This window comes from Asterias rubens, chromosome 6 (assembly GCF_902459465.1).
Source record: "Asterias rubens chromosome 6, eAstRub1.3, whole genome shotgun sequence".
NCBI classification, from domain to species: Eukaryota; Metazoa; Echinodermata; class Asteroidea; order Forcipulatida; family Asteriidae; genus Asterias; species Asterias rubens.
Genome location: NC_047067.1, coordinates 14,620,045 through 14,640,024, shown reverse-complemented (window position 1 = coordinate 14,640,024; position 19,980 = coordinate 14,620,045). Strand labels below are relative to the sequence as shown.

General features: G+C 39.2%; 1 protein-coding gene across 6 annotated transcripts in view; it reads right to left on the bottom strand.

Annotated features, from left to right (window-relative positions):
• The window catches only part of LOC117291125 (dynein heavy chain 7, axonemal-like), a 118,953-nt gene that overhangs the window by 21,336 nt on the left and 77,637 nt on the right, over nucleotides 1-19,980 (bottom strand). For all 6 annotated transcript variants that reach the window (XM_033772661.1, XM_033772663.1, XM_033772665.1 and 3 more), the window contains 7 exons: nucleotides 11,742-11,905; nucleotides 9,331-9,484; nucleotides 5,082-5,273; nucleotides 3,375-3,508; nucleotides 2,380-2,652; nucleotides 881-1,019; nucleotides 58-303 (listed from right to left, as the gene is read on the bottom strand). In XM_033772661.1, the coding sequence (XP_033628552.1) occupies nucleotides 58-303; nucleotides 881-1,019; nucleotides 2,380-2,652; nucleotides 3,375-3,508; nucleotides 5,082-5,273; nucleotides 9,331-9,484; nucleotides 11,742-11,905 (1,302 nt within the window). The remainder of the gene's footprint in view (nucleotides 1-57; nucleotides 304-880; nucleotides 1,020-2,379; nucleotides 2,653-3,374; nucleotides 3,509-5,081; nucleotides 5,274-9,330; nucleotides 9,485-11,741; nucleotides 11,906-19,980) is intronic.

The following is a 19,980-nucleotide window of genomic DNA, read 5'->3' as shown; positions in this document are numbered from 1 at the left end:
CCCCCCCCTTTTTTTTAAAGTAGTGACGGGGGGACTAGACTAAGGATTGCGACTTACTGAACTATCATACAAAGCTTTCCATCCCTCTTTCTGAGCTGGGAACTTCTTCCTGATCCCCGTGAATCTCGGCATGTCATCCACTCGGCAGATCTCATCCCACGCCATCGGAGGCATCCAGGAGGTTGGGTTGGAGTGCGGGTTGTCCAGACCAATACCTCCTGTTAGGAGGAACCGCCACTCGTCTTCGTCGACCTCCTTGGCGTACTTCAGGAGGTTGGTACACAGCAGGAAGGAGAAGAGAAGCTGTACAAGAAAAGATTTGCATTCATAAAACACAGAAACCTATAAAAAAAGCACAAAGGCAAAGTATACCTTTGGTTTTTGGAACTGTTTGAATGTTTTAATCCAATATAAATGTAGATGTTTATTAACCTGTGAGAATTCTAGTTCAAAGAGTGTTAGCGTTTATGAGATATCGATTTTGAGATATCGTTTGGAGATATTCCCAAAACAATTTGATGAAAGAAATGAACAATTATTAGCAATGTCAGGGCATTTTGTGATGATTATACGAAAATGAATGGCCTCTGATGAGTTAAACAACATTTTTCCCCTTTAAATCTACTATGAACAAGCCCATCATGATGATAGGATTTAGAAATTGCTTTCTTCAGAAGATGATCAGAAAATACTGATTGAGAAGGATTTCGCTGAGATTTCTCTCCAGAATCGTTAAAACTAATTAGGAGAGACCTCTAAGGTACATGTATAACCACAAACTAAGCTACTAGCCTTTGTGCTTATAGCAAAAACTATATTTTTATTAAAAACAAAAATCATTGTTTTGATGGAGGTTTAAATGAAAAATGGTTGTACGCACCTTGTCTTTTTCAAAGAGTGATCGACAGACGTTGCAGTAAAGTGAGTAGGTGAAGAACTCCTTCAAATTGAAGAGACGTTTCTCAAGATCGTCTGACTTCTCAGAATTCTCGATGGCGTTGATGAAAAGATTCACAAACCTGGATGGGTGAAAGAAATAACCAAATAATTATTTTTAAATGAGAGCACATAACAGGTCTCGTCTCTGTGAGGGTAATGTAATTTTAACAGGGAGCTTGATCAAACCTCACTGAACGGGAACAAGCAGTCACCAAAGTAGGCATCCCCTTCCCTAAACAGCACTGCACACGTACAGTGCAGGCACAGAACAATGCCAACGCATGGGATAATGGGGAATGGAGGCGCAGGTTAGAGCAAATGGGCTCAGGAGCGGATTGGGCACACAGTACGTGGGACGGGGGAACAGCACCTTTTATTTTTTACAGAGGGACAAGGACATCCCCTCCCCCAACACCCCAGGTCAAAATTCCAGTTGAACCTAGTTAAACTGGGTTTAACTGGAACTAGTTGAAAACCAGTTGATAAACTAGTTAAACATATTTAAAACCAGTTGGTTTAATATGGAAAATGGACAGAAACCAACTGGTTTATAATTTCAACCTAGTTGAACACAGTTTAACCTAGTCCAAACCAGTTGGTTAATATGGAAAATGGACGAGTTTGGTCACTATCCAGTTGAACCAGTTGACCCCAGTTAACTAGGTTCAACTGGAATTCTGACCTGGGACCAGTGCAATGGAGCCTGGAGCCTGGAGCCTAAGCAGGAGTCTAGGGAGACCTACAGTACAGGAATTCGCACGAAACAAAGAACATTTTGAAAATGCATACAAGTGCGCAAACGGGGAATAATGAACGGGATGGAAAAAAGTAAATGGGACTGACAGACTATAAGAAACTGGGAAAAAACGGGGCGAGAAAAAATTAAGGGGCTGGGGAAATAATACGGGACAGGAAAAAAGAAAGGAACTAATAAATGTTACTGGACAGGAAAATAATAAATTGAGCGGGAACAAAACAAATAGGACAAAGAAAGATCAACTATGGCCGGTTCGAAATCGGAAAACATGGATGGGACCAACAGCGAATAGGCAATGAAAAAAAAGACGAGCCAGGGTATGATTTCACAAAGCACTAAAATTCATCTCAACTTAGGATGGGTTGTTTGCCACAGTGATTTCTATTGTGACATCACACTTTGCTTAGCAATTAAGATTGATACACAGTTAAGATCGTTCTTAGTGCTTAGTGAATTCGACGACAGAGCGGAACTAAAATTCATCTCAACCTAGGATGGGTTGTTTGCCACAGTGATTTCTATTGTGACATCACACTTTGCTTTAGCAATCAAGATTGATACACATTTGAGATCGTTCTTAGTGCTTTGTGAAATCGACGACAGAGCGGAACTCTAGCGGGACCCACGTGTAGCATGGGTTTCCAGCTAGTTCCCTTAACACTGAGAACACCAACTCCACTTACCATGTGAGAGAGTACTGGTACATAGGCTCAATGTTAGCCAGATCAGCGATGGTAAAGAACAGGATACTGGAGTGAATAGCGATGGGTTTATATCCCATCCTGGTCTTATCAATCTTCTTCTCTGTGTCCTCAGCAATGGCTTGCTTCTCCTCGATCTCGTTGGCGAGGACCTTGGAGGAGGAGAGAACCTTGATGGCCGTCTCATCCTCGAGGATGTTACCCTCGGATGAAGAGAGAACCTCAAGGATTTTATCTTCAATCTCTTTCAGTTGTCTGAAACAAAGATGGAAATGTTTGACTGTTTAAAATATAGCGTGTTATAGAAAAACCTAACAATTAAATTAGTGCCGTGCTGGTTATTGGGCGAAAAACATTCCTTTAGTCCTGGGGAGTATACGGCCCTGGGCTGCCGTGGCGCACCCATTTGGTGAATAGAAGCATTTTTAAAAAAGCACCTTGCTCAAGGACACAAGTGTCCATGAACGAGAATCAAACCTGCAATCTGATGACTTAACCACCAGAACTTGAATTTGATGCTCTAATCCGCTCGGCCAAAACACCCTAAAGCCTATGACCCCAAAATTCAATGATTTTTTACAAAATCACGGTTGAAATTAAACTGCTGTTTCAGAGACTGATTACTGAGTTTAAATGCCACATATGAGTAATAAACCTGTGTTTTTCTCTTGACTCAGGAAAGTACCAAGAACACAATGCTTATAACAGGCATTGGTGTAAAAACACAATAACATAAATAAGTTGAACATAAAAGAATTGTATTCATATTTGTCAAAGCCATATTGTTGTGGATATTGAAGTGCTATAACACTGCCTTCTATAGAGCCGTCTCACATGATAAAGCATTCTGCTGCATCATTCCGGAGGATACATTTTGCCCACATTATTCACTTCACATCCACTTTCCTGTGAAGAAAGCACCAGGCATTTCAGTCATTGCCCTCATAAAAAGACTGTTCAGATATGAAAAGACGAACCGTTTATTATCAGCACTCTGAATAATGAGGGCGTTCTTCTCTTCCTCCAGCTCTGGCCTCTCTCTGGCGACCACGATACCCAGCAGCTGATCCTCAAGACCCTCAGGGGTGATCATGAAATTCAGTAAAGTCACCTGCGAGTTTGGAGAAAAACAGAAGGGGGCTCAGAATTATACAAACAGACTCTACATACATGTATTGTATTTATCCGCTTGCTTTTTGTTAGTATGCAAATCTCTCTTTAATGCACTATCCGTAATCACTCAAAATAATTAATAACATAAAAACTTACTTGTAAGCGATCAATTAATAGCATAAAAACTTACTTGTAAGCGATCAATGGAGAACTGTTCATAGTATAAAACATTGTGAGAATTGTCTCCCTCTGAAGTAACGTCGTTTTTGCGAAAGAGGTAATTTCTCACTCAAATATTTGAATTTGATTTCGAGACCTCAGAATTTGATTTTGAAGTTATGAAATCAAGCATCTGAAAGCACACAACTTTGTGTGATAAGGGCGTTTATTTCTTTCATTATTATCTCGCAACTCCGACGACCACTCGAGCTCAAATTTTTACAGGTTTGTTATTGTATGCATATGTTAAGATACACCAAGTGAGAAGACTGGTCTTTGACAATTACCAATAGTGTCCAGTGTCTTTAATAAGCCATTTGCCATTAGATTTGAATATTGTCTGGTACAATGACGTGCTTAATCACGAGTTACCACTTAGATTTGTATTCCTCAGACTATCGAGACAGTTGCTATTAGTCACATGATTAGGTATAGTTATGTAAGAGACGGTGAACACTGAATGAATGTGCAAAGGTTCCAGGGTTTGCTCATCTGGAGGTTGCTATGCAAAGGCTTGCCCTGAACCATTTGACATATCAACAGTCTCTATAGTCTGAGGAAATCAAATGTAAGTGGTACATTGTGACTAAACTAGTTATTAGTGTACCACACATAATTCAAACCTACATGTACCTTACAAATAGCATATTACATGTACACATGTACATCCCCTGAATACATGGATAATCTAAGTACTTTGTTCAGTATGCTATTCTTAAATTTTCATTATTTCCAGCGTCGCGAAACATGTTCAAATATAGATCCCAAGGACACTTCATAAATTTTGCATTATTATTATTATTATTGGTATTATTTCAGCCTGAGGCCATTAGTGCAAGGTCTTTCAGACTTAATGTGCAACATGTAATGATTTATTTATTATATAAAACTGACAGACAGGAAACTGACTGGATAAGTTTTAGGGTCGAACAAACAAAAATTAACTAAAGCAGAGTTTAAATCGACGTCCTCCGGGGTAATATGCCGCTGCTCCACCAATCGAACTACACTAGCCCTATGTGTGCGGTCTCCCTATTTTGTCAATATTTTTGTTGCGGGGTGCCAGTCAGAATTGCCGTACAATTTCTGTCTGAAATTTCATATTTGATGAGAAATAAATAATCTAATTTCGCATTTTGAGTTTATCGCTCAGTGAAACTTGTAATCTGTTTTTCACTATTCTCTCGTGACCCATCGATCTCGAATTTCTACCGGTTTGTCAGTTTATGTATATGGTAGATTACATAAAGTGCCTACACTGCCAGCAAATTTTTTTGCTAGCAATGTAATGTTCCTTTAACATAGAACAAGCAGACCAAAGTCAACATGAGACCCATGGCTTGATCACTCACCTTGACAGCCGTTTCTGGTAGGTAGTGAGGGTTACGGAGCTTAGTAGTGATGTAGAAACGGAAATCGTGGGAATACTCGATGGTGCTGTCACCGAGACGGATGCAGATGGCCCCGCCCTGCTTGAAGGTTTGCTTGAGGAGGAGGGGCTCCAAGAGTGGGTCCAACTCCTCGGCGATGTTCTCAAGAAGCACCTGTAGGCAACCAGATTGTGATAATTAATAAGGGAATAAAAAAAAGAGTGGCTATGAGTTCTTAAATGGCCGTTTAAAACCAGGAGGGTCGTGGCCATTCGATAAAGGCCAGAGCAGAAGGACTAAAAAACATATAGCTATAGTTACAACTAGTCAATTTGTGACAATCTGTTTTGAAATTGTACATTTCTAACAACAAATTTAAAATTCTGTCGGTGCGCTTGGGTGTGTATAGCGCGTGTACAAATAGATTACACGTAAGCAACTATATACACACATCAATGTAAATGCTATTTTAAACAATGACGTACAGGACAACTTTTGTAACCAGTACTGGAAGTGATAAAAATTGTAACATCTTCATTATTTTCGATTAGTACTAAAGCAAATACGGAACAGGTTCCTCTCAGTGGGGAAAACATTTTTATATAAAAAAGGTAGGAAAGTTTCAAAGCCTACAAAAGTATCAAATGAGTAAATAAAAGAACAGTGTCATGCCAACATTGGTACAACTGACTTACAATGTACATAAACACTAACAATTGATGCAGACATTGTCAATATAACATGTACTCAAAATACAAGAAATTGAAGCCCCTTCTAATAAGAAAACCTAGATTCAAACAAACTGAGTATTTCAAAATACATGCAAATAACTTTATTACAAATAGAATGTTACACCAAAAGAATTGTTGCAATAATGACATAAACACAAGTAAATTGAAACCACTTCTAGAATATCATTTATATAAACATAAAATACACATTCACTGTAATCTAAGCAACATAAGTCCAAATAGAATATTACAGCAACAGAATAGATGCATTACTGACAAACAAATGCATACTAGTAGATCGACAAACAGCAGACGCAGCATGTGGCGATGTAGGACCAAAAAAACCAAAAACCAAAACAAACAAACAAACAAACAAACAAACATACAAACAAATACAACTGTGACAAGTTTCATGTCTGATGTAACATCCATACTAATGCATCATTCTAAACATTAATCCTGGCTTCAGTCTCTTCCTCATCTCCTTAATGGGTTTGGATCAACCACTAATTACACATGCTGGTATAGAAATTTAAACATTGAAAGCTATGACATAAATGGTAGTTCCTTATTCCTAGTTCACTATTAGGTTTGCAATTCAATGCACATGAAGTGGTCGAACGACACTATAACCATCTATATTATAAAAGCGCTTAAATCGCATGGGCGCCACCATGTTGTTTTCACGTTAAGTGGTGCCCGCACCCTGTTAAAATGATGCGTCCTGGGGTCAGTTTCGGGGTACCCGTGGGTTGTGGATATGCGTTGTTTGTGACGTCATAGTCAAAGCACGGGCGTGTATAACTTTGTGATTGAGTCAGGCGTCCTTTGTGATGTCACAGCATGACCGTCCAGTAACTTCGCGCGTACATACAGTAAAGAACAATGCATGGGATCGTGCTAGGCAAGACGGCAGGACGAAGGCTGGTGGGGGTTATTAAAGCACGTTGTGGGACAGGGAGAAGGAAGGGGCACGCAGTGTGGTACGTCTGTTTGAAGGGGCGGGGGAACAGAAAAAAATTAAGGGAACATAGTAAAAGGGCTGGAAAAAATAATACGCCAAGGGGAAAAAGAAAAAGGGACTAAGGTTGACATTAGACAGAGAAAAATAAACTGTACAGAGAAAATAACACAAAACGGAGAACCACCTGGGCCGGAAAAAAGTGCACAGAACAATTCACGAGCGGGATGTAGGGAAGGAAGTACGGGTTAGATTTAGGATGGGGACAAAGAGGAAGGGGCACAAAGTGGTACGTCTGTGTAATGGGGGATGGGCGTGGGAACGGCTAATTAAAATGACGGGGAAAATTAACAGGGCTGGGGTAGGGATTGAAAATATGAAAAGGGACTATCATGATATGGGCCATGGGACAGAAAAATATTAAACTGAATGGGGGATCAAGCCCATGAAACGGGAAAGCACCACAAACGGGACCCGCACGAAACTGGAAAATATGAGTTATGGGCAAACAGTGGCAAGCAAAGAGCAATGCCAATGCACGGGATCGCAGGGACGGGAGGCACGGAGGCGTGGGTTAGATATGGGGCAGGATAGGGAAAGGGCACACGGTTGGACAGGGAAGTGGGGAAAAATGAACGGGGCTGGCGAGGGGGGAAAAAGAAAGGGGACTTGAAAACGATACAGGACAGGAAAATAATAAACTGAACGGGAACAAAATAAATGAAACGGGATATAAACCGGACTGGGAAAGAACCACTATCGGGACCGCTGGAAACTGGAAAACACTGGATGGGATTGACAAATAATGCAGAAACGGAAAAAAAGACGGACAAGGGTTAGTGTACGATTTCACAAAGCACTAAGATTCGTCTTAACTTGGGATGGGTTGTTTGCCAGAGTGATTTGTATTGTGACCCTGTCCAGCCACTTTAACCCTCCCCTGTACGCAGTGCTACACGTGCAGCATTTTATACGTAGAGTTTTCTAGCGGGGTTGCCGCGCGAAGCGCAGCATCCCGCTAGTCTTGATAATAAATGAGAAATCTAAATTCTTATTAGCAACAAAAATGTCCACAAAATAAAAAAGGCAAGTCTAGTGTTTTCAGTTACTTACATAAATCCTACACAAAAACTACTCAATGCAATTTTAGGGGTTTCTTAATATGCTTACCAGAATCAGGTTACCAGCCAAACTATCATGTCATATGTACAATTTGTAACTGGTATACTGCTCGTTTCTGCTTAGCAGATAGTTGTTAAGCATTCATTATCTGCTTTAAAGCAGCTCTATGAAATTGGGCCCTGGTGCAAACAGTGTACGTGGAGGTGTGCATTATGGTGGAAGTATGCAATGTCTGGCACTTAGATGGATTGCTACATTTATACCTATGAATAAGTAACCAGCTCCCTAATCACTATTGCAGCATCTGTTCCCTGGTCATGCCCTAGAAATGTGAGCAGCAAGTAACATGTACGCCAAATCAACCATACAAGAGATGGTGTTTTTGATGGGGAGCTTGACAGATTAAACCAGAGCGTACTTTATCTCACGAAGAGCAAATATTGATCCCACCATGTGTATCAATCTTAGTTGCTGAGGGCAAAGTGTGATGTCACTATAATAATCACTTTTTTTCAATGTTGACAACTCATCTTTTAGATGAATCTTTTTTTAGCGCTTTGTGTAAAAAATGAGCCCGGAGCATGACACAGAGGAGAGTGCAATGTTACTAAGGGAATCAATGTGTGGTGAAGAGGTTTTCAACTAGTGATTTAATCCCAACGAGGTCTGGTTCTTGATAATTTACCAAGACGAAGTCAAGGTAAATTATAAAGAACCAGGCCTCGACGGGTTTAAACCACTAGTTGAAAACCGATTCAACACACTTTGATTCCCATTCATATATACCTTTTCGATCAAAAAACTTTCATCACTTTTTGGTCAAAAAGTGAAATAAGTGCAAAAATTATAATTGTTAAACGATTTCTTTCAACACAACACCCCTCCAGCTATGAAATGGTTAAGCCCTCCTCCGCCCTCGGGTAAACAACTCCTTATAAGGGAATGCTGTGTGCGTGGCGCATGTCGCGTGATGTGGCACAACTGTTTCAGCCGTTGCTCTCGACCAATAGGAATGAAGAAACTTTCTTATAAGAACAGGTGCAAGGTCGCGTGTCACGCCCATGAATTAACACTTTTTACCGGTCATAAACAAAGGTTTATACACACCCACGTGACGCTCTCTCCACCAATAGGAACATTTTTTATGGCGGCTACAGCTAGGGCTACATCATGCGTTGATGTATAGGACATCCGTAGCGAAACCCTTGGAATGCTAGGTGGCAGCAGACTTACCAGGTAAATGTCTATTGTTTGCGTAGTTCTGAGCACACGCACATTTCCGAGAACAATGGATTTTACATGGTAAGTCTGCTGCTACCAAGCGTCCTGAAAGTCCCTTATTGGATACGGCCTTACTTTCTGAACTTTCAGGAATTATTCGGAAAATTTTCATACAAATTTTATTTTTGAAACTTACCGGTGTTCCAAACTGGATACAGTTTTCCAGGGTGCGTACAAAGTCTCCGTCTGTCAGCTTGATCACGTGAAGATTGTTTGCCTTCTCCATGTTCTTCACCCACTTGTTAGCCTGTCCCTGAGGGTCAATCATCAAGGGCCAGCGACGAGCATTGCTGGGATGTACAAGAAAGACAAATACAGGCTATTATAATACAAATGTGAAAGTTGATTGTATGAAAGTGAAAAACTGGAAGATGCTGCCCGGCTACACACCTAATGGTTGCATGGCTTCTGACTTGCATCCCTTAAAGCCCGGTTCATGTACTTCCGGAGAATGCGAATCAAATTTTGGTGACACAACAACATTTTCGGTATGCGGTCCCTTTCCCTTTGCGACGCAATTAAATTCACATCACGTGAAGCATTCGCAGTATTAAAGTATGAACCTGGCTTAACAAAGATATTGACAAATTAGGGAGACAGGCAGTTGGTAGAATGCAGGCATGTTTAATTAGGGAGATCGCCAACATACAAAAAAATGTAGGACTAGAGAGCTCAGTTGGTAGAATGCAGGCACGTTAATCTGGGGGTAGTTGGTTCAAATCCTGCTCTGTACATTTTTCTTTGCTCAACCCCAAACAAGGTGGAAAAACCAGTTGATGAATGTCCTTTTAAAAAAAAAATTCTCAAGATATTTGCTGCAGAGGCAATAAAGGATTGTTTCACTGATGTCTGATTGTGTTTTGTAAGTAAAGTATGTTTTTGTGAATAGGCGTGAGCGACACAAATGGCTTGGTAGCGTTATGAAATTGGCCCCAAAACACAAGAAAATACTAATTGACAATTTGTTTTGCTACGCAATATTTGAGTGGAGCACCAGTCACAACAATATAAACCTATGAAGTTTTGGCTTGTAACCTGTTTCTATTCTTGTTATCATTAAAACAATAAGCAATAATTTTCTGTGCTGAGTAAGTTTTGCGTGCTAACAAGCTTTGTACAATTTTGGCCCTGGAAGAAAGCCAGTCTACTGTGTTATCATCTAGCTACTTTAATGCATGAATGCTTTTCAGGGCTGTCTACATAATGTTAGACAAACATCAGAGTAATTATAATGAAAGATATAATATATTATTAGAAATGGCAAATGGACTTAAATGGCTTAATGGCGGCTCTAAAGCAAACCTTAATGGAACCTTTATTGCACCTATTATCATTTAAGCCATCATTCATGTGTTATATGATGGGATTGACAACATCAAATTTGTTTTCTTTCATAATAACCAACTACAATGTACAGAAAGAGTCATTGATTGGCTTTAGGTAACGTGATTTGTAGGCAAAATTATCAAGAAAGATACATTAAAGTTACTCGTGAAAGTTTCAGTTAAATCTTATTCTGTATTTATTTTCCTTATTTCTTGCTTTTTTATAATTTTTTTTTTTTTTCTCGTTAATGTTCTGTCTTGTGTTATTGTAACTTGACTGTTGTAACTTGTATTGGTCGAATAAATAAAAAAATAAAAAATATAAAAAAAAACAGCAAAAAACTGCCACATACTTTCATACTGATCGTTGAATCTATCCATGTTTAGCGAGGTTCCAGTGGGTACCAACAGCATCTCTGGCTGTATTGAGGGCAGCATTCAAACGAAAAGGTATGTCTGGCAGTTTAAAATCATCACCTTTTGCTCCAGTTTTTCTTGGCCATCATGTCGATTAAACGGGTCTATTAAATCAAGCCCCACAAATCAACACTTTCTTGAAAAATGCAACATTTACCACCTGCACCCGCTCTGCCTATAGTATTACTCTGCATACTGCCTGCAATGAAAAATTTCCATGGGATTCGAACCCACACTGTGCTCAACAGAAGCACCGGAACTCGAGTCCGATGCTCTTATTCGCCCGGCCACGACACTCATTGGTAGTTGCATATTCTTTTAACCCTTTAGTCCCTGCACTGCCCGAGTTTGCTGAAATCCAATTTCTCAAGATTCTTGCAGTAAATTACTGGAATCGTAGTTCAAATTTTAAAAGATAGCCATGGCTTAATGTGTATGCACAATTTTTTACCGTTTTGGTAATATTTGTATAAAAGTACAAGTTCTCATGGGAATAAATGCCTCTCGTTCAACGGCTACGGTAATTTTTATGGCGAATATTTTTGTGCACGGAAAAAATGAACACAATAGCTTTTCAAGGCTTTTGTCTGGCTCAATGCTCATACTGATTAAATGCGAAGGTGTTAATTTTCGACAATATCATCATAAATGCGTAGACCTACTAATGACTACCGAGTTTTCTTTTGATGTTCCTTTTTTTCTACAAACACAAGCTAGCGAGGTTTCCTCGTACCGCATACAGTGTATCGCTATATGCGGTTGGGCGGTACAGTGGCTAAATGGTTAAAGCAATAGGAAAACCCACCTGATAATGATGCCGTTTTCCACTGAGAAGCTATCCGTTGGTAATCCAGCGATGTTCCACTGTCTGATCTGCACCTGGTCCCCGAGGGTGGAGCTTAGAGAGAACTCTGGGGAACACGGGATTCCCATCTGTATCACCTCGTCAAACCATTCCTTTAATTGATCCTGTAAAAAACAATAGTTTTATTAATTATTGATTTTTTTTTTTTTCCAGAAATAAAAGCTTCACATCCTTTATATAGAGGCTGGATTGAGTTTTACTTTAACAGTATTAAGTTAAAAATATAAATACTTAAAAAAATGCACAAAAAGTAGACAACTTAAAATCTTTAACCAAAATACGTGGATATGATATGGACAGCAATGACAGCAACTCAGACATTTTCACAGGTTTGTTATTTTATGCTTATGTTGAGATACACCAAGTGAGAGGGCTGGTCTTTGACAATTACCAAAAGCGTACCTTCCCTTTAAAGAAAGGCCAGCACAAACATGAGCCTTATGGCTTTGTCACACAAGTCAACTTTTACAGGTAACTTTTGTGGCTGTGTCACGGCCTAGCGGTTTAGAGCACTGGATTCAAGCTCTGGTGTTTGATCAGCAGAGTGTGGGTTTGACAGTTGTGACACCAGCCAGAGTCGTTACACCAGCCAGGCTTCATATTGATGATACCCAAGCCTACATCCGGCCGGCCGTATGGACTGTAAATAAAGAGGGTAACCCTGTTTCAGCCCTAGGAGTAGGTGGCATCGGCTCCTGGAAAAAAACAATATTTGTAGCCCGCACATTGAGGTGGCCTTCAGGCCTTGTGTGTCTAGTGGATTGCATAAAATATACAAATTAAAGAAAAGAAAAAAAACAACTGCAGTGCATGCTACGGGACCACTTTGGTAGCATAAAGTCATTTTTGAAACAGTGTATGAATAATGTGAACATTAAAGGTAAATGTTTGAGATTGCCTGGAACTGGCTGCCTATATACGTGAAATGATGGGTTGCAATACGCGTCTCTGACCGCCATCTTTAATGTATTTTGCACATGAAAAGTTTCAAGCACAGCACCTACATGCGCATGCACTTTTCAAGTGTAAAATGAATCAAATATGGCGATTGATGACGCGTAGTGCAATCCATCTATACATTTTTTTTAAGGAGGGGGGGGGGGGAGGGTGGCAAGACTTGTGTGACATGACTCTTACAATGATACCATTACATGGCAACTGTTGCTACGTAGTTCGTGTTTGTGATGGCAACTGTTGCTAGCTCGTGTTTGTGATAATTCAGCAGTGACTGACTGGGGTTGTTGGTGCTGAAACAAAAATCAATCAAACACACAGAGTGTGACATCCACCCTGATTGATGCCGAAAAGAAAAAAAAATTGCAATAATTTCAATCTGGGAAGTTTGTTTGTTCTATCCACTATGCAAGCAAAGTGGAGGGGGAAAACCTGGATATAATTTGCACTGCATGGAGGTTTATTTGATCTTCATGTACATTGTGTAGGCCCAGCAAACTCTTTTTCAGTTCAGCTTAAAATAGAACTTGAACAAACATTTCCAAGCTAAATTGGGTGTTGAATAATGTTTATTCATGCTTTCAATGTGTTATTTTACCATCAGTTTAAGGATTTTCTTCCATATTATTGTGAAATTTTTATTTTACAACAAAAAACTCTCCCCTTGTCCCCCCTTCCCCTTTTTGTTTAATGAGTGAATTTTGTTCCGCTGTTGGCTGCACTATTTCATGGTTCCCAGCATAGGACCATAGTAATGAAATACAAAATGAATAACGAAGTATCAGTGAAGGTTTTGTACAAATACTACAATACCACAAACAAAAACACAGAATGTGCTTGAGCAGCTCTATCATGTTCGGCCATGGAATTTTGGCTGGTAACCTTATTCTGGTAAGCATATTTTTGTTGAGCTTAGTGACAATTTAAGCAGCTCTTGAAATTTTGCTCTTTCATTCCTCATCTTATTACAAGCTACTTTCCAAGTTAGATTTGAATGAAGTCTCAGCTGGAACAATGAATTGTGCGGCCGCAAACTAATGCTAAATTTGAATTCCGCAGACATCATTCAGTGTAACCTGCCTCTAGACAATTCCACCCCATGGTCTGAACATCAACAAAAGAAATAGTTAACAACAATTTATCTTTGCATTCTCCAATTTCCACGAAAGCCCCCCATTGTAGTCCGGTCTTATTCACTTATTAATTACTTTTTTACTTCCAACAAACGATAATAATAGGGTCTTTTTCTTCTCCTTTTCCATAGATCAACCCATTTTATTCTGTCTCATTCACCAATTAATTACTTTTTCGCCCCGTTCCCACCCTTGATGTAGTCGTTATTGTTTCAAACCTCTCGTGGCTAAACCAACTCCTTCCTATATCCCCCACTTGTCTCCTATTCATTGTTCATGATTTTTTTAGTATTGTTTTTATGCAAGTCGCCAGACACAAAAGGCCAGAAAGCCACTACAAGGTGTGGGCTCCAATTATTTTATTCCAGAGGGCGTTGCCACCTACTCCTAGGGCTGAAACAGGGTTACCCCTTTTACAGTCCATACGGATGTAGGCTTGGGTATCATCAGTCTGAAGCCTGGCCGGTAGAGCAGAAAGTTCTGCCTCCCCAATTTTACGTAGCAAGTGTCACGACCGGGGTTCGAACCCACACTCTGCTGATCAAACACCAGAGCTTGAATCTAGTGCTCTTAACTGCTCGGCCACGACACACCACATCCTGCCTTTTCAGTTTGCTTTCTGCCTCCCTTTCACTCTTTTCATTTTTCCATTTGATGCCTATTACACTAGACTGGTCCCCAGTCCTTATCCGCAAAGATAAGGGCAGGGATAAGGCTTCTTGTCTGTGACCTCCCCATACTATTATTAAGTTCCGATAAGTAGTTTTCCTTTATATTGTACTGCCTAATTTGTATGGAAATAAATAAACCTGAAACCTGAAACCAGGTATTGGTTAATGTAAACACAAGTACGTCGGATTTAACTGCGAATCTCACGAGGACCATGCTTAATGATGTACATGTAAGGTCAAAGGTGATTATGAACCTAGCTCAACAGCAGAACTCTGGCGTAATTTACGAGCCTTGAAGTGTGACGTCAGATGTTCATGCAGGCTATCATTAAACAAGCTTACAATGTACTTGTTTTGTGGGAAATTAACCAATCAGAAGGCATAAACTCTCCAAGGTAACACTTCTATTTTGTCATGCGCCTTTGAACAGCACTTTGTTGCCTAACTTTTGAGCTTTTAATTTTGGTTGTCTCTTTTATCTTCTTTTCTTGGTTGTTCTCAGATTGTTAATGTATATTTTTATTGCTACTTTATAAATTTGATGATAATCATCTCTCTTTGTCATAATGTGATTTTTAATGGTTTCATATTTTTTAGTGTACATGCGCCTTTGAACAGAGTTGACTGGAATTGCCACATTTCAAATTTTGTAGTTATTATTATTATTACGCCATGCACTATTGTGACCACACCTGCGTAAACTGTGCTAAGAATTAAATCCATATTCCTTTTATAAAACGTAACCAAAAGCCTTGACCGTTTGAGCACAGTCTAAAATATTAAACAATTCGAGAAGCTAGAATTAATCAATTTCACGTAACCCCACGGAGTAATTAAAGAGCGCACGGATGGACAGACAAATAGCGTGAGAGTCAAATTTTTCGGGCCACTACTCAAAGCTTAACGACCCATGTCACATCAGTACTGATGAGAAGTTTTAATTATTGCCTTTAACTCTTTCTCTGTATATTTTTATTGAATGTAATTGTTTTTTAATTGTTTTTCTTGTGTGATTGCCAGAGAAAAGAAAAAAATAAAGAAATATGTAAATGGTGGATCGTAATGGACAATTAAAAGACTAATTAGTTGCTGCTATTCATTGTTAATTGGCACATTGTTTACTGCTGACAGGCAATAGACGATCCAGTAGGCTTCGCCCACGACGCACATGTTTTGGCTTTCCAATGCCTTTCTGCACAAGATATGCACACGCATGTCGGACCTTTTTTGTCGGACCTTTGCTGCGTTGTGATTGGTCAATTCGCAATGGGGCAGAGCTTAATGGATAGGTCTATTAGGGAAGTCTAAGGCATTGTCACATGTACAATTTGTGCCTGGTTCCTGATCTGTTCTGCTTAGCAGAGAGTTGTTAAGCAATATTTTCTGCTTATAAGAAGAGCTCTCTATGAAATTTGGCCCTGGGGTTGATTTCACAAAGAGTAAATACCAGTCTTATCTCGAATAAGGAAGAGTTATTCGTCTTAACTTAAGACAAGCCTTAAGTTTTTAATATCTCCTAAGACTATAGTCCTGAGATAGGACAAGTCCTACATTTGTACATGTAACCTTTTGTGAAATCAACCCCTAATTATATCATATGAACGGCTACAGGGAAACTGGGCTAGCCTACTGGGCCCAATGTCATAGAGCTGCTAAGCACGAAAATTTGCTTAGCATGAAATTTCTTCCTCGAAAAAAAAACAGGATTACCAACCAAATTTTCATTTCTTGCATATCGCTTATTACTGGTGTTCAGCCATTGTTTGCTTATCCTGAAAACCATATGGAAATTTATATGGTAATCCTGTTGTTATCAAGGCACAATTTTTGTGCTTAGCAGCTCTATGAAATTGGGCCAAGGTCTGTAGGTCAACATCTCCCAACTTGAGATATACTGTTAAGCCATGTGTGGATTCCCAAAGGATGAACTGGCTTGCAGCAAGGAATGTCGCACGCTGAGTCCAGCCAATCAGACGCCTGGTTCTGAACTCTAATTAGAAGTTGTACTTTTCTGGCCTCATTTACTTCATTAGTAAGGTGAGACACTGCTCTTTATGAATATTATATATATATGCAAACTGAACATCAAGCCATCTTTTTTTAATTAATTGGATTATGGATATTCTCAGCTACAAAAAATGAGCAGGGAGAAAAACCAACAAAACATGGCTGAGTATTTTACAGAATTTCCAGCTCATACAAATTGGTGGGTCTGGGAAAATAATTTATATTAAAAATACTGAAAGAACTACAAAACCAAGTGACAAGTAACAAATCTGTAAAAATTTGGAGATCAATTTGTCATTGAAGTTGCAAGGGAATAATGAAAGAAAAAACACCCTTGTTGCACAGATTTGTAAAAGCTAATAAAAAGCTTCAGGCCTGAAGTCTTTTAATATTTGAGTGAGAAACTACCCCTTTCTCAAAAACTATGTTACTCCAAAGAAAGCCTATCTTACAATGTTTTATACTATCGACAGCTCTCCGTTGCTCGTTACCAAGTAAGTTATTATTCTAACAATTGTTTTGAGTAGTTCCAAATACATGTAGTGTCCAGTGCCTTTAAAGTTATGTCTGCCTCTTACTTACAAAAGACCGTCTGCTGACTAGTCTACTGTTTCCAATAATTAAATTACCATAATTCGCAGAATCGTCATTCAGAGAAACAAAAACTCAAGCTACGCCTAATTTAATCTCCACACTCAGTCAACAAGCTCTGAAGAACAAGTTCTCATTCAAGCTTGTTCTTTCCCGCTAGACATATCAAACGACAAATTCTAAGCACCTAAATCCAACAATCAATTAGTCAGGATTGACATTTTCATCTTCTTTTCAACATCGCCAGTAATTGATTATAGAAGTGGGGTTGGGATGGGGAAGTGGGTAGGTGGTTACATGTAGAAAACATCAATTGAGTTGTCCAGAGGCAGTGTTGTATTCTAAATATTCTGGTTGGTGGTAATCCTGTAGTACTGGCATGTGGTATTCCTGTGGTATATGTGGTATTCCTGTCCTATTTTAAGATTGGATTGATAGGCTTTCGAGTCACAGTGGTTAGGTTCACTTTTATTAATCCTGGCCATCTTAGAATGGGCTTGTCCTGTATGTTTTTATAATTGTCTTGCTTGATTGCCAGTGCTCTGTCTCATTCAATCATTGGTTTACAATTGTTCTAGATGTCATAAGTTTGCATTCGTTGTTTCTTATACTGTTATATTTCTTTAGTACGGTAATATTGTATATCTTGTACTGTTTGTTGAAATCTTGGCCGAATAAATAATAACAATAATAATAAAAGGCCGAGTTATAGTCGGTCGCGCGATGGTCAGGCGTCGGAAATCTTGACGCGCGATCATAAAAAGACACGTTTTTTAGGCCTCAGTCTAAGGATTGCGCGCAAGATTTCTGTCGCGCGAACATCGCGCGACCGACTATAAACCCGCCTTAACTGTCCTATGGTTATGTCCCCCCCCCCCAAAAAAAAAAAACCACAGGAATACCACAGGAATATTTGTGTGGTACATTGTGTGGTAATTTGTGCGGTAACTTTATGTGGTAAACCACAGAATATTTTTGTAAGGGTATCAAATGAAAACTACTAAGAACCTAAATCTAACAATCAGGTGCTCTTTATGGTGCCAGAAATGATTAATAGAAAGCAGGGGGGGGGGAAGTGGTTCTAAGGTGATTACTTATAAAAAGATATCAGTTGAGTTGTTAAGAGGATTTTACCAAACAGTGTTGTAGTCAAGTCCTGGTGAAGGGCACATTACCTCCAAATCTCACACATTTTATGATTTGAAGTTGTCCTTTTTAAGAGTTGTTCGTGGACAAAATAAAGCAGAAGTGATTTTTAAAAAAATCAGAAATTCAACCGCAGACAAAATGTCCACCATTTTTTTGAGCCGGAAATTTGATCCAACAAAAAGGCGGATTGTGATCTAGATCATGACAATTTAACCCCAAACACACAATTTCAAGAGATTATTAAGTTGTTATAACCTACTTTTAAAATATTTGTCCAATCACATTCATTTCATAACAAACCCTTTTAATACCCCTAGGGCCATTTTCTTTCTTTTGGGAGGGGGGGCGGTGGGGGCTGTTGGGGAGACGACAATGTGCATCTTGCGATCGCGCTTTATCAACAGCTGTTTGCTGCATTTTTATCGCATGCGTAAAACTCAACATGTTAAACTTCGAAGGCAGTAATCCCACATGTTGGTAGGCTGCTTGTGTGGGGTAGGCTTGCTAAAATGTAACCGAAGTGACAAGCACTGTTGAGTAAAGTACTTGAAGAGTCCTACTTCCTTGGGTAAAAACAAATTGATCATGTTTATTTTCCCAAAGGTAATTATAGCATCAATTACCTAATCAAACCCAATTAGCTTTCTCTCGTTCTCTTGATTTCGAGAAAGCAGGACTGAACATCAAACAGGGAGAAAGAAATGTAATGATTGTGTTTCTAGACATGTTTACATGATTCTGGCACTGATATTTACATTTCATCTTGGTTTTAAGTAGGTTACCCATGCAGGGGAACCTGTTTACATCAACTGGTCAAACAACGAGCATTCATGACTAGGGCCCACTCACAGGGATGTAAAAGATTGTTGAGAAAAAAACCTTAACTGTGAGTGCAAAGCGTGAGAGATTGCGAGTGCAAAACATGCTTTTAAAACTCCTCCTCTGTAATCTGGAGCATTCTGTTATTAAGGTTTTATTTTTATAATTTTATGAATTTGATTTAAACAAAAAAATCTGGCTGAAAAAAACCCCATGTAAAAATCACTTCCCAGCCCACTGTTCGGAAAACGACATGCAATTGACATCGCATTGAATGCTAGCTAGTAACCTTGGTTTTATGTTAAAGCCATTATACACTTTCGGTAAACAGTATTGTCCAAGGCCCACACTTTGTGTATCACAACTAATACATAAAATAACAAACGTGAAAATTTAGGCTCAATCGGTCATCGGAGTCGGGAGAAAATAACAGGAAAACCCACTCTTGTTTCCGCGCGTTTCGCCGTGTCATGACATGTGTTTACTATAAATCCGTAATTCTCGCTAGCGAGAATTTATATTGTTTTAATGTTTTCTCAAAAAGTAAAGCATTTCATGGAATAATATTTCAAGAGAAGTCTTTCACCATTACCTTCTGTAAACCCTGTAGGTTAATTGAAAATCTGTAAACTTTTTTTTTTTTTTTTTTTTACCGAAAGTGTATAATGACTTTCTGACTTTATAAACGTAATGCGTATGAAGGTTACGCGGTAAGTTACAGCGAACAAACGGCCAATTGAAAAAAATGCGTAAATTGTTTCTCTTACAAGATTGATACATTGTGTAGCTCCTCAAAACAGTCGTTCAATTTCACTTCATGTGTAAACAAATTGCTCTTTTGCATCATGCCATTAG